The 12670-nt window shown below is 49.4% G+C and overlaps 1 protein-coding gene across 1 annotated transcript; it reads right to left on the minus strand.

Moving 5' to 3' along the window:
• Positions 1–288: 288 nt before the first annotated feature.
• LOC142853612 (butyrophilin-like protein 1) lies at positions 289–9043 on the minus strand. Its single transcript, XM_075978776.1, has 10 exons — positions 8566–9043; positions 7973–8084; positions 5499–5852; positions 4216–4497; positions 3896–4096; positions 3450–3470; positions 3340–3366; positions 3132–3158; positions 1791–1817; positions 289–1085 (listed from the first exon to the last, which is right to left on the minus strand). Exons 2-10 carry the CDS (start codon positions 8049–8051, stop codon positions 562–564), a joined length of 1542 nt encoding a protein of 513 aa, XP_075834891.1. The 5' UTR covers positions 8052–8084; positions 8566–9043; the 3' UTR covers positions 289–561.
• Positions 9044–12670: the final 3627 nt, after the last annotated feature.

Genomic DNA, 12670 nt, shown 5'->3' on the forward strand with positions numbered 1-12670 from the left:
CAATCTGAAGGAGGCCGTTTCTCAACTGAGGCTTCCTCTTCTCAAGTGACTCCAGCTGGAGTCAAATTGACAAAAGCCTGACCAGCACATTGCTGGTGTATGGTATGTTAGATATGAACAGAGAATAACACTGGGGGAATGTGCCCAGAGGGCATTAGACACTTTCACGAGAATGACTAATAATAATAATAATAATGATAATAATAATAATGCCACCGGTGTATAAGCAGGGAGCTAATGTGCTATCAGATTCAGGAAGCCATGGATTCAATCATCTTAGGAATGATTAAACAGATTTATATCAAAAAGGAAGCAATCATAACACCATGCAAAGCACAGCTGTCTTTTCTGCTGATAGTCTGAGAATCTTGATGTCCAGAAACTGGCCACAGCGGCTCATGGAGTCTCAGGATGATGTCCAGAAACTGGCCACAGCGGCTCATGGAGTCTCAGGAAAGGCGCCTCCCAGCCAGAGTTGCCTGTGCCTGCCCAGGAGGACCAGAGTCCTGGAGTCTGCAAACCACATGCTGCTGCAGCCGCCCACTGAGTTCTCCGTGTGCCTCACTTGGGACTGTGTGACGGAGAGAGGTCCCTGGCGTGACGCGTGAAGTAAGGATAGAGCGATCCCAAGAAACTGGCCTGGGCGAAGGAGAAGATGTGGGTCTCATCAGTCATGTTGTAGAAAGAAAGGTCATTGTCCTCTTGATCCAAGAAGACTGCGATCTTCAGTGGCCGCGTCTCCAGCAGCAGACGCTCTTCCAGAGAAACGTTTTGGGAACAGAAGGTAAGAGCCCTGTATTCATCTCCCTTCTTCTCCAAGACTCTGAATTTCTTCAGTGATTCTTTGGATGGCACATCCTGAGTGTACAGTTCATAAACTCCCAGTGTCCAATCCTCAGTGTCCCCGACATCCACCTCCCAGTAGTATCTCCCCAACATGAAGCCTTCCTGGTACAGTGTGATGACGTTGTGGTCTCCTGGTGGGTTGCTGAGGGATGGCTCTGTGGTCTCCTCTCTGCTGCTCTCCTCTGTCTCTGGACCAGATTTGTCCTGGTCAGGCACTTCATGATTTATCTTCACAGGAGCTGGGGAGGAAAGGGAGGAGGTGTGAAGAGGAGACGAAGCCACAACTGCAAAGTATGTATACCAATAACGCTGTGTTCAAAGTTAGCGCTGTGTGTTGGAGGCTGTCGGACCGGCAAAGTCTTAAAGAAACCGGGTCTGGAGGCTGGTGCAGCAATGCTCCTGAGGTGTTGAGCCATGGGCCCTCACAGCGCATTCTGAGCTCTGCATCTCGTTCTGTTCTGTCTATACTACTGTAGGGTCTTGGGAGAGCATGGAGTGAGGTAGGAGAGAGCCTTGTTCATCTATTGTGGAAGGGCGGTCACAAGCTGACCTCACAAAAGGAAGCTGAGTGTTCTCGCCCCTCGGAGCAGTGTTTCCTTAGTTAGGCGTCTCCTCAGTAAGGGGCCATGGTTCTGTTGTTCAACCCAGTGGATCCCACAGACAAGAACGCTGGGCCAGTGTGTGGAGAAGGGGACAGAACCAGCGAGACCGAGCCTGGCAGTGGCTTGCAGCACAGGGTCACAAGGCAGGGCTCCTTCTTCCCCTCCCCACTCTCAACCCGAACAACATGTCTGTCTGTTAGGAAGATCACACGAGACGCCAGAGGGCAAACCGGAGGCCGGAGTGCTCAGCGGTTTGTCTGGCACGTGCACGGCTTGATACCCATCTCCAAAACGAGAAATGAAATCACAGAGGTCGAGGCGAGCCAGCGCAAACCGACTCACCCAGCTGGAACAGTTCCTTCCTCCAGTCTGAAAGAGAGCAGAGAGGCGGGTGGATGGTAGAGCTACCCTCAAGGAACGGAAAGGAGACCCAGGGCTTTCTCCTCCCACGGCTGCCTCACTAAGTCCCTCGGACTTTCTAGTGTCCAGAAACTCCCGCAGGCAGGTGGCTCTCTGTGCTGTCTCAGGGACTCAATGCTGGGGGTGGAGTGAGGGTGGGGATGCAGGTAAGGGTGTTGGGGTGGGGTGGGGATGGTGGTGGTGGTGGGGAATGAGGATTGTTGCGAACCGCCATATATAAACCATGGGAACTGAACTTGAGTTGTTTGCAAGGGTAACCATTGCTACTGAGGTGTCTCCTCAGCCCCTGAGGCTTCTCCTCAGCCCCTGAAGCATCTCCTCGGCCCCTGAAGCATCTCCCCATCCTCTGAAGCTTCTCCTTATACCTGAAGCATCTCCCCAGCCCCTGAGGCTTCTCCCCAGCCCCTGAGGTGTCTCTGCAGCACTGCTGGAACATCTTAGAACAAATCTTTAAAGTCTCAGCAGAAGCTGCTTATAAACTGTCTGTCACCCTGGAGGGCCCACCTGTCTGTCACCTCCTCCAAGCACTCAGGCTGCCTGTAACTGCCTGATTCCTAACTTATGTTTCCTGGGGACTTTCAACTTCCACAGGGTCAGAGATGACAGCTGTGCCCCCTGCGTGTGTCACAATGTCTGATGTATGGAAATTGCACAGATGAGATCAAGGATTAACCTAGTGTGTTTGTGAACCCCACACTGCACACACACACACACTCACTCACACACTCACACATACTCAGATACATGACATATATACTCACATCATACATACACTCAGTCACACACACATCATACACATTCAGGCACACATCACACACATATATGCACACACACATCACATGCACATACATATGCACACACATCATGTGTACACATACACACTTATGCACACATCACATAAACATACGTACACAATAAGTAAATCGTTATCTCTTCTTTTTTCTTAGCTACAGACAATAACTGATTGTTTGAATCCCCGACATAAATGATCACAACTTGCTGGGCATGGTGATGCACACCTGCAATCCTAGCATTTGGGAGGTGGAGGCAGGAGGCCTAGGCGCTCACACCCAGCCTTAACCACACAGCATGTAATCCAGGCTTGGTTGTGCGAGGCTCTGTCTCAAAAGGGTTGTTGTTGTTTTTCAGTCTGCAAGTCGGCAGCCATGAAAGTGTGCATGTGTGAGGTGTGTGTTTCTTTCCAGATAGGATGCCCATTGTTTTAGAGCTGCTGGCAAGACTCAATTCCCACGGGGCACTTACCAGGGTACAGAAGGGCTTTCTTCCAATCTGCAACAGAACAGATCCGAGACAGCTGAGTGCTGACCTGTGGTCTCACACTTCCCCCTTCCCCCTCAGCTTTCCACACCAGTCATCCTTAAACCCTTCAGTTCCCTCCTCCCCACCTCACGAGGGTACCGAGGGGGAGTTGACATCAGGGCATCTGGGTGCAGGACGCCTGGTCTCTTACCTTCTCTGTACAGAGCCTTCCGCCGATCTGAAAGAAATAACATTCGGTGAACGTCCCGAGTGGCGCGAGAGAAGCAAATGCTACAGAGAGGGAGGAGAAGTCACACTCACCCAAGTCAGCCTTGAGGTCATCTGAAAGAAAGGGAAGGTTTGTGAGAAATCCCCCGAATCTGAAGAGTGGCTAAATGAGGTACGGTTGACTTCCCTTAGGGGCCGCACAGTTAGGGAGATGAGCGTGGCCATATGGCCACTGTAAACCCATAAGGTGCCCTGGGAGTTTAAGGTGTCTTAGGGCTCTTTCTGAAGCAGGTTCTTGACCAATTCATAGGAAGAGAAGCAGGTGCCAGAGAAGCAGCCGCACCCTCTGGAAGAAGGGTGTGGAGAAGCATGGGATCGTGATGAGCAGGGTGGGAAGGCGTGGGCTGTGGTTTGAGGCTGCCCTTCAGAGCCTGAGGTCCGCTCTGTGCAGCCCCCGCACCCCATACCTCCCTAGCTGCCTCGACCCCCTCCCAGCCTCTCTATGAACCCCTGACTTATTCTATTGTCCCCGTTTATACCTCTGATTTTCACTGCAATTTTCATTTCCTTCCTCATCTGTTGCGTTTCCTGAAATTCTTCTGACTTTTTCTTTATCTCTTGCTTTTTGGCTTGGTGCACTTTCCAGGTAGCAAGGCTGATGGCACTGAACAGGATAAATAGCACGGGGAGGCAGGCAGCCAGAGCGCTTCTCCATGGAGAAGTCCTGGGGAAGAAGGGCTCTGACAGGGCATGAGCAGAGTCAGAAACCTGCCTGAAGCAGCTCCTGCCTGAAGCAGCTCCTTTCAGCCCCGCCCCTCCCCCTCCCATTCCCCTGCCTGGGAGTTTGGCCCTCACTGACCTGGGAGGAAGATGGCCTTTGCTTTCTCCTGGTCATGGAGGGGATTTTGGATGGAGCAGATCACGTTGCCTACAGCTCTATCTGTGACCAAAAGAGATGCTTCCACGCGGAAGAGCCCGTCTCCGTCTTGGGTCTGTGACTCCGAGGAGGACAGTAGAGTGTTCCCCACGGTGTCTCTCCACTGCACTGTGGGTTTGGGGAACCAGCCACTTGAGGAACATGACACCCGGATCCCATTGTTCTCGGGCCCTGTCATGCGAACAAGAGGGGCAGAGCCTAACCCTGAGGAGAGAAGACACCTGTTGAGGCCTGCTGTTTTGGGGGCCAGAGTGCTTGAGGGAAGGAAGAGCAGCCCGGAGCTGAGGTCAGCTGAGGCTACCCCGAGACTCAGTTTCATCTTGGACTCAGAGAGGTTAAAGTAGATCTAGGAAATGCTAAATTTGAAAATGGGTCTAGTTGTATTTTCTGTCCTGATGTACTGGAAGTTGATCTCAGAGGGGGTCAGTGTTACTACCGGATATACTTCCTGGGATCTTTTAGGATACAAAACAGGCTCAGAGGCCTGGACAAGTACGTCGGTCAGCAGAGTGCTTGTGCAACCATGAGGACCCAAGTTCACTTCCCCAAACCCACGTGGAACCTGAGTGAGGTGGTACAAGCTTGGGGACCAGAGGCAGGTGGGTCTCTGGGGCTCACTTACCACCCTGCCTAGCTGGGTTGATGGTCCTGTCTCAGAAAACATGGTGGACAGTGACCTGAGGTTGAACTCTGCCTTCACACATAAACAAATATACACATGTGTATGTGTGCATGCTTGTACACACACACACAGACACACACACACACACACACACACACACACACCTTAGGTTCAGAAATATGAAGTCTGTGTTGTTAACATCTGAGGCAGACAGTACTCCCACTGGACACTGCAAGCAATGAATATCACACAGATACATCAGCACATCCAGGGAACGGATGTCCCACAGATACATCAACACACCCAGGGAATGGGTGTCCCACAGATACATCAGCACATCCAGGGAACGGATGTCCCACCCATACATCAGCACATCCAGGGAACAGATGTCCCACAGATACATCAGCACATCCAGGGAACGGATGTCCCACAGATACATCAGCACATCCAGGGAACGGATGTCCCACCCATACATCAGCACATCCAGGATCACAGGCAGCTCCAGGTTGGGGGTAAGGAGGGTTACAGACAGTTTGCTGTTTGTCTTACATCACAACTGACATCCTGTGCCAGGCTCACATACCTATGACACGCAGCTCCACGGCGGCCTCTTGGGAGGTGAAGCCATATGTAACTTGGCAGTGATACAGGCCATCGTCAGAAGCCTGGACCTGCTGTATTTGCAGAGCCACATTTCCCATGGCGATGGCCTCTGTCCCCATCTGGGTTCTGCCTCGGTACTCCGGCATCTGTGCATCCCCTTGTTCCTGTCCTTCGTGGAACACCAGCACAGCAGGGGTGAGCTGGGCACGGTACCAACGGATGTGCATGTGGGATGCACTCTGTCCAGGAAACAGCTGGCAGGGCAGGGTGGCGTCAGTCCCAAGCAGGACCATGATGGGCTCAGTTGGTCCCTTCACAAAAAACTGAGACACTTCTGGGAAACAGACATGGATTGTGGAAGTGAGTTAGAGACATGAGACTTCCAACAAACAATCCTGTATTTTCATATTTAGGGGACTAAACATATTTCTCGTTGTATTACTTTTATGAAGTATTAAGCCGAGTAGTGGTGGTGCACCCTTTAATCCCAGCACTTAGGAGGCAGAGAGAGGTGGATCTCTGTGAGTTTGAGGCCAGCCTGGTCTACAGAATGAGTTCTAGGATAGCCAGGGCTACACAGAGAAACCCTGTCTTGAAAAAAAAATTAAGATTGAATAGATAAAATTTTAATAGTTATAGAAATGTGTATAAATATCTCAGTCTCTGTGTATGTATGTGTTCTTGGGACTTTCACAATATCAACACTTATTCAGAAATGTCAGATTCTTTATTATTTAGAATCTACTGAAATACATGGACTTATCTCATTGAACAGTTTAGGAAATGGACATTCTCCAGGTTTGTCAACATAGCCAAGATCACAAAAACAGCAGGAGAGAGAGGGAGGGAGGGAGGGAGAGAGAGAGAGAGAGAGAGAGAGAGAGAGAGAGAGAGAGAGAGAGAGAGTCCTATAAGCCTAAAATGAGGTGACTTTGGGTTGAACAGAGTTCTGGCAGGGACAGCTGTGCTAGGGAACTCTGTGTGAACTTGGAGTTGAGAGCCCTGGCCATGAGCCCAGAGAGAGTGATGCTCCAGGACAGGAGCATCACAGTGGCCATTCCTAGACTGGGGCAAGGCTCTTTTCAGTTCTTCATTGCTTCCGGATGAGGGGGCCCCTGTGACTCTGAGGTGCGTAACACTGGTGTCAGTGTACATACATGCCATATGCATACAATTTAGAAAGACTATTTCAGTTCAGGTGAAGCCACGGTGCAGTGAGGAATCATGGTTTCACATGAATGCAACATTATCATCAGGTTTGGCAATGGCGGACTCCCAACTGTTTTAGTACATATGGTCAGCGATACCCTACTCATTTATCTTTAACAGTCTATACCATTACGGTCAAGCTTCTCCTAATTGGTAACATTTATAGCACTTCCACCTTATTACTATAAACAATGTTGTGATAACTTTACACATATGCATATACATATACACACATGCATACACACGTGAATACATACATCTATACACACACATACCTTCCCAACAAGTGTTTTTACACAAAGACTTACAGAATTTTGAATCAGTATTTATGGACATTAGTGGGGTTTTTTTTTTGGATTTTTCAAGACAGGGTTTCTCCGTAGCTTTTGGTTCCTGTCCTGGAACTAGCTCTTGTAGACCAGGGTGGCCTCGAACTCACAGAGATCCGCCTGCCTCTGCCTCCCGAGTGCTGGGATTAAAGGCGTGCGCCACCACCGCCTGGCTGGACATTAGTGTTTGATGGTAGATGAGTTGTCTAGCATGTGTTTGATAGTTAAACAAAATAGGGAGGTGCTGTGGGAACTCCCTCAGCCAATAGCTTTTAAGACACCAGCCCACTTTGGGGGTAATCTCAAAGGCTATTGGCTGAAGGAGTTCCCACAGTAGTAGACCAGTTGTCTGGTTTGTGCAGCTTTGGGTTTCATTTTGATTTTTCTATTTACCACCTGACATCAGATTTGGGAGATAATACCCGACTATGCCATTCACATGATCTCCTTTCTAAGTTCTCTCCAGAGTCTGGGGACTTCATCTAAGAGGGTGTTTCTTCTTTATGAAGGAAAGGCTAGTGTCCCAGAGAGAATAAGAGATTTCTTCAAGGTCACAACCAAGAATTCGGAATCCAAACGCCTTCCTTGTCACAGTGGTCCAAACCCTCAAACCATAAGCTAAACTAACCACCTCCCCTTTAAGCAGCTTCTTGTCTGGCAGCTGGCCACAGTCAGGAGAAAATGATGCATGCTGTGAACCTCACGAAGGATATCTCAACAGACAGACACCAGAGGTGTTAACAGCCTCAAGTCACCCACATTCAGCGAAGGTTCAGGTAGATGTCACAGTTCTGAGCTTTATAAAAACTACCCAAAGGTTCGGGGAGGACATTTTCTTGGCCGAGTGATTGCATTTACTTGAGAGAAGCCATTAAAAAAGAGATAGTAAGCACAGGACAGAAGGCAGAACGCTGACCTCCCGAGACTCCGGTGGACACCAGGAGGAGCAGAGGGAGGAGACAGGCAGCTTGAGGGATGGCCGGAGAGCCCTTCATCTCCAGAGGGGAAGAAAGCCAAGGCCGGTTCACCTGTAGGAAGGCAATGGTGGGGGAAGTTCAGGAAAATCCCCGTTCAAAGACTTAACGTTATTCTCAGGTTTCTATCTCTGTCTCCTACAAACCCCTTAAGACAAAACCCACCAATCTCCCCCCTCCCCCCAAGGCCTTTCAGATCCTTTACTCTAAAGGCCAACAGTTTCCTCACAGGCATGTGAAACGGCCAAGCATTTTCTGTGCTGGGGGAGGAGGACTCTCTTGCCTTTCTGTGGGTCCACGGTCTCACAGAGGAGCTTGGAGTTGGAGTCCCTGAGTTCAGTGTGGTGGGGTGGAGTCACACAAAGAAGCAGACCATTCCCACATCAGGTCTATCCTCACTCTTCTGTTTGTTCATTTACTTATTTCCCAATAAAGGTACTATTTCTCACTACGTCCTCATGACTTCCACCCCCCTTTCTTCAGGCCCACACCTCCCTTGGACAGATGTGCTCACAGGCACAAACTCCTTGCTCACCGTCTGGACAGAGCTGTGGGTTCCTGGAAGCTCCTGGGATCCTCAGTGACCCGAAGCCTGGCCCTGGAGACCATCTGCACCTGTGTTACTGTGGCCACTACTCAAGGGTGTGGCTGCTGGGGCCAGGGTGTCGGATTTTCAGAGATGTTCTCCTTAAGGAGGACACACAGGCTTTCCCCCGGGCTCTGGCTTTAGAGGAGTCTAGCAGAAGTCATAGCCATCTCCAGCTCTTCAGTTACTTCAGGAGTGGAATTAAATCGTCCAGAGGACTTTGCACTGGGCTGAGCGTAGAGTAAGCAGCTGTAGATTGCTCTGGAGACTTCTCACCGTAAGCTGCCTCCTACACTACCAGGGAGAGGCAAGCAGGTCCGATGTTCAGATCTGAGGGTCACTCACATGGTTAACTGATTTAGAGACGAAGCCAAGCATGCTTCTCCCCTACTCCATGACTGACTTCTGACAGTGTTGAGCCTCAGTACATGAACTACAGAAGACCATGCCTCAAACAAAAACAAAATGACAGAAGGCTCTGGCAACTCTCAATAGACTTGCATTTAAAAAAAGAAGTATTTCATGTGTGTGGGTATTTTGTCCGCATGCGTGTGTGCACTGCATGTGTGCAGAGTCCATGGAGGACAGAAGGGGATGCCAGATGCCCAGACCCAGCGTTACAGGCAGTTGTGAGCTGTCACGTGGGTGCTGGTAACTAAACCCGGGTCCTCTGCATGAGCAGCCCGTGCTCCTAACCACCTAGCCGTCTCTCCAGCCCCCAATTTTGCATTTTCCTACTCCACTGTATATTGTCATCTCTTGGCAACCGCTGAAAGTCACATGATCTTAGTGAATATCTCCATCTACAAGGGAGCCATTTTCTCCAAACGATTTCTTCTGAAAGCTCATTTTTCACTTTTAACTTAGCTTCGTGATATACAGTTTTGTTGGAGAATTCTGTCTGTACTTGTTTCATTCTTCTCTCTTAGGACCTGCTTGAACAACCTTCGGTCTAGAATGTCAAGGATATAAATTAGTGTTTTTGTTCTTCCCTTTAAAATAATTGTTTTATTTTTAATTATCTGTGAGTTTCATCTCTTTCTCTTTTTCTCTCTGTGTATGTTGTGTTTGTGTGTTAGTGCACATGCGCATAAGTGTCCCCGGAGTCCAGAGGGGCCATCAGTGTTACTGAACATGTTAAAAGTGGGGGGGGGCACAAGTCAAATAATCTCAAGCTAACTCCGAGAGAGAGAGAGAGAGAGAGAGAGAGAGAGAGAGAGAGAGAGAGAGAGAGAGAGAGAGAGAGAGAGAGAACGAGCTGGGCAGGTCTGTGGTTTTCTCTGGGTACCCAAAAGGTCATGCCTCTTAAAGGTCATTGGCTGACGGAGGTTCCCAGCACATCAGATCCCATGGAACTGTAGTTATAGGCAGTTGTGAGCTTCCTGAGGTGGGTGCTTGGAATTGAACTCTGGTCCCCTGGAGGAGTATGTGCCTTTAGCCCTTCCTGAGGTGGGTGTCGGGAATTGAATTCTGGTCCCCTGGAGGAGTATGTGCCTTTAGCCCTTCCTGAGGTGGGTGTCGGGAATTGAATTCTGGTCCCCTGGAGGAGTATGTGCCTTTAGCCCCTGAGCCCTCCCGCCAGCCTAATTATGGCTCGCTTGAGTTTTTCTGTCATTGTGAGCAGGAATATGGTTGTTCACAGGCTTGAAGGACAGCAAGCTTTTCTCTCCTTGCTCACGACACGGGAGTGTGATGGGAGGGCCCAGCTGTCCATGATGTGTAACTCCAGCTGGATGAGGTGGATTTAATCAATGTCCACAGAGAAAATTTGGGTGAATGAGAATCAGAAAGTTGAAACATATTCACATCTCTTCAATTCTTTCTTTTTTATGAATGGGAGAACTGACCAGGAGATGACAATGTATCAAAGCATCAGATAAATTCATGTGTGTCCAGCAGACATGATAGAACTTGCTAGCAACATGGCTAAATGGGTGTGTTACAGACACCCTTGCTTCCCATAGGTTAGTTTAGATAATTTCAAAAAATTGATGCTAAGGATTACCATCCAACCCACTGTCAGACGAGGAAACAGAGGCATCCAAGCAGTTCTATAGATCACCCCAAAGTCCTAAGCATCAGCAATAATATCAGATTAACTCAACCATCAGGTTCTAGGATTCCGAGATACACCACTAACTGGAACTCATATGGTTTAGAAAGAATTCGTTTGCTCCAGCTCTTGGCTGCACCTCATAGCCATGTGATTATTACTGTTCTATGTCTGTGTTGAAGTTCTCTTTTCTAATCTTATTTTACCTTTGGTTTTGAAACTCCCGAAGTTTCCTGAGAGGAACCGTCTTGCCTCCAGTTTTCTGAACCCCTCAAATGTCCACCTAAGGCTCCCTCCCAGGCCCTCAAACTCCCGAAGCATCTCAAGCAAGGCTTACAGAGAGCCCTGCATACATCCAGGAAAAGGTGAGCTGGGAGGCAGGGTAGAATTAGCCTGTCTGGCTCCCTCTCTGAGATAGTGAGCTTCACAGGAGCCTCTCCTAGATAATGGGCAGGAGGTGAGAGAGGAACACAGCATGGATTCTGGGGATGGATAGAGGACAATCAGAATCCTTTGCCAAACTGGAAAGTGTGGGAGAAAATGCAAGGAAATTGAGCCAAGCTTAAAATCACCATTTCTCTCTGCCTCTTGTCTTCCCTCCCTTAGTCTACGGATAACATGTTCTCCCCATGGAGGGATGAGCGAGACCATGGGCCTGTTCAGGGCTGTCTCTGGAAAAAGGCTTTGTGTGAATGACAAAGGTGTCCCTGGCATTTCTTTGGGAAAGATACCCCAGTTGTCTGAGAGCCCAGGAGACCGTTTCTTAGCACCACCATGAACCCCTTAGCCACGCCCCTTACCTTGACAGTCTCCATGTCATGGCTCCCCAGTGTTTGCAGGACCTCCCTCTGGACCATACTGTTCCCCAGCCCAGGAACGATGGTGAATTCCCTGCACTTCTTTCTGCTGAGGGACCTCTTCTCCACCCTGCTTCTGCTTCCACGTGGGGATCCAGTGAAAACCTACCGCGTTTCTAGACCTAGTTCCTCTATTTTTTGCTCAGAAGGATTAAGACACAAGGCGAGTTTGCAAAGACGCTTTGGTTAATTCTAAATCCTCACCTAGTGTAATGATTGCACATCAGGGTAAATAGAACTTCATAAGGAAAGTGTTTTCCCGATTTCTCAGCCTTCTTCTCACACCCCCTCCCAAGAGTACATCACCATTGCAATCAAGAAATCGTTTGCTTTATGTGAGACTAGCCTGACTGTGGTAGAACCCCACGGAGTACCAGCCTGTCCTAGGACTCTGGGCACTGATGATGCTGTACTCTGAAGGCTCCAGGTTTGTTGCCCTGACACATTTTCCACTCTGGTTTTATCCCATAGATTCCTTAGCCATGATGGTCCTCTCGGGTCATATGTCATGGTGGGTGCACACAAGCATGCTCTCCTGCTGTGTGCTCTGTCATGGGTGTTAAGGATGGACCTGGGATGATATCAATCCCGTTTTTTCGGAGGCTGTGTGGGTGCATCTGGATGGGATGGACAGCCCGTAAACTTCAAAGGGAGGAGAGCGATACCGAAAGGTTACACTTCTGGAGGACCGCAAGCAGCCGTGCAAGTGTTTCTTCAGAAAAGGCGATGGTGTTGAGAATGCCACCATCAGCTAACGGTGATCGTGGGTAGCTGAGGGTGAAGAAAGTTTTAGAGGTCAGCGTCCTGCTGCGTTTTGCAGGTTATTTAACCCTGCAGATCACAGATCACAGAAAGTCAGAATAGAAACTCAAGACAGGAACTTGGAGGTAGGAACTGAAGCTGGGGCCACAAAGGAATGGGAGAAATAGCTGCTTCCTGGCTCTCTTCCCACGGCTCAGCAGACTGAGCAAGCCATGGGGAGAGGCATAACTCAGGACCACCTGCCCAGGGATGGCGCCACCCACATGGGCTGGGCTCTCCCACGTCAATCATTAACCAAGAAAATGCCCCACAGACGGACTGCTGTTCGGTCTGAAGGCAGAAAATGGGAGACAGACCACCGAAGTCTGTGAAACCAGAAGCA

This window comes from Microtus pennsylvanicus, chromosome 7, assembly GCF_037038515.1.
Source record: "Microtus pennsylvanicus isolate mMicPen1 chromosome 7, mMicPen1.hap1, whole genome shotgun sequence".
NCBI lineage: Eukaryota > Metazoa > Chordata > Mammalia > Rodentia > Cricetidae > Microtus > Microtus pennsylvanicus.

Bases quoted from the DNA above. Each gene is read 5' to 3' on its own strand.
- LOC142853612 (XM_075978776.1), bottom strand. From the start codon at position 8,051: ATGAAGGGCTCTCCGGCCATCCCTCAAGCTGCCTGTCTCCTCCCTCTG. The intron at 5,853-7,972 runs GTCAGCGTTCTG...TCTGTTTCCCAG, and splicing joins GTCCACCGGAGTCTCGGGAG to AAGTGTCTCAGTTTTTTGTG. The intron at 3,159-3,339 runs GTAAGAGACCAG...GTTCTGTTGCAG, and splicing joins GAAGGCTCTGTACAGAGAAG to ATTGGAAGAAAGCCCTTCTG.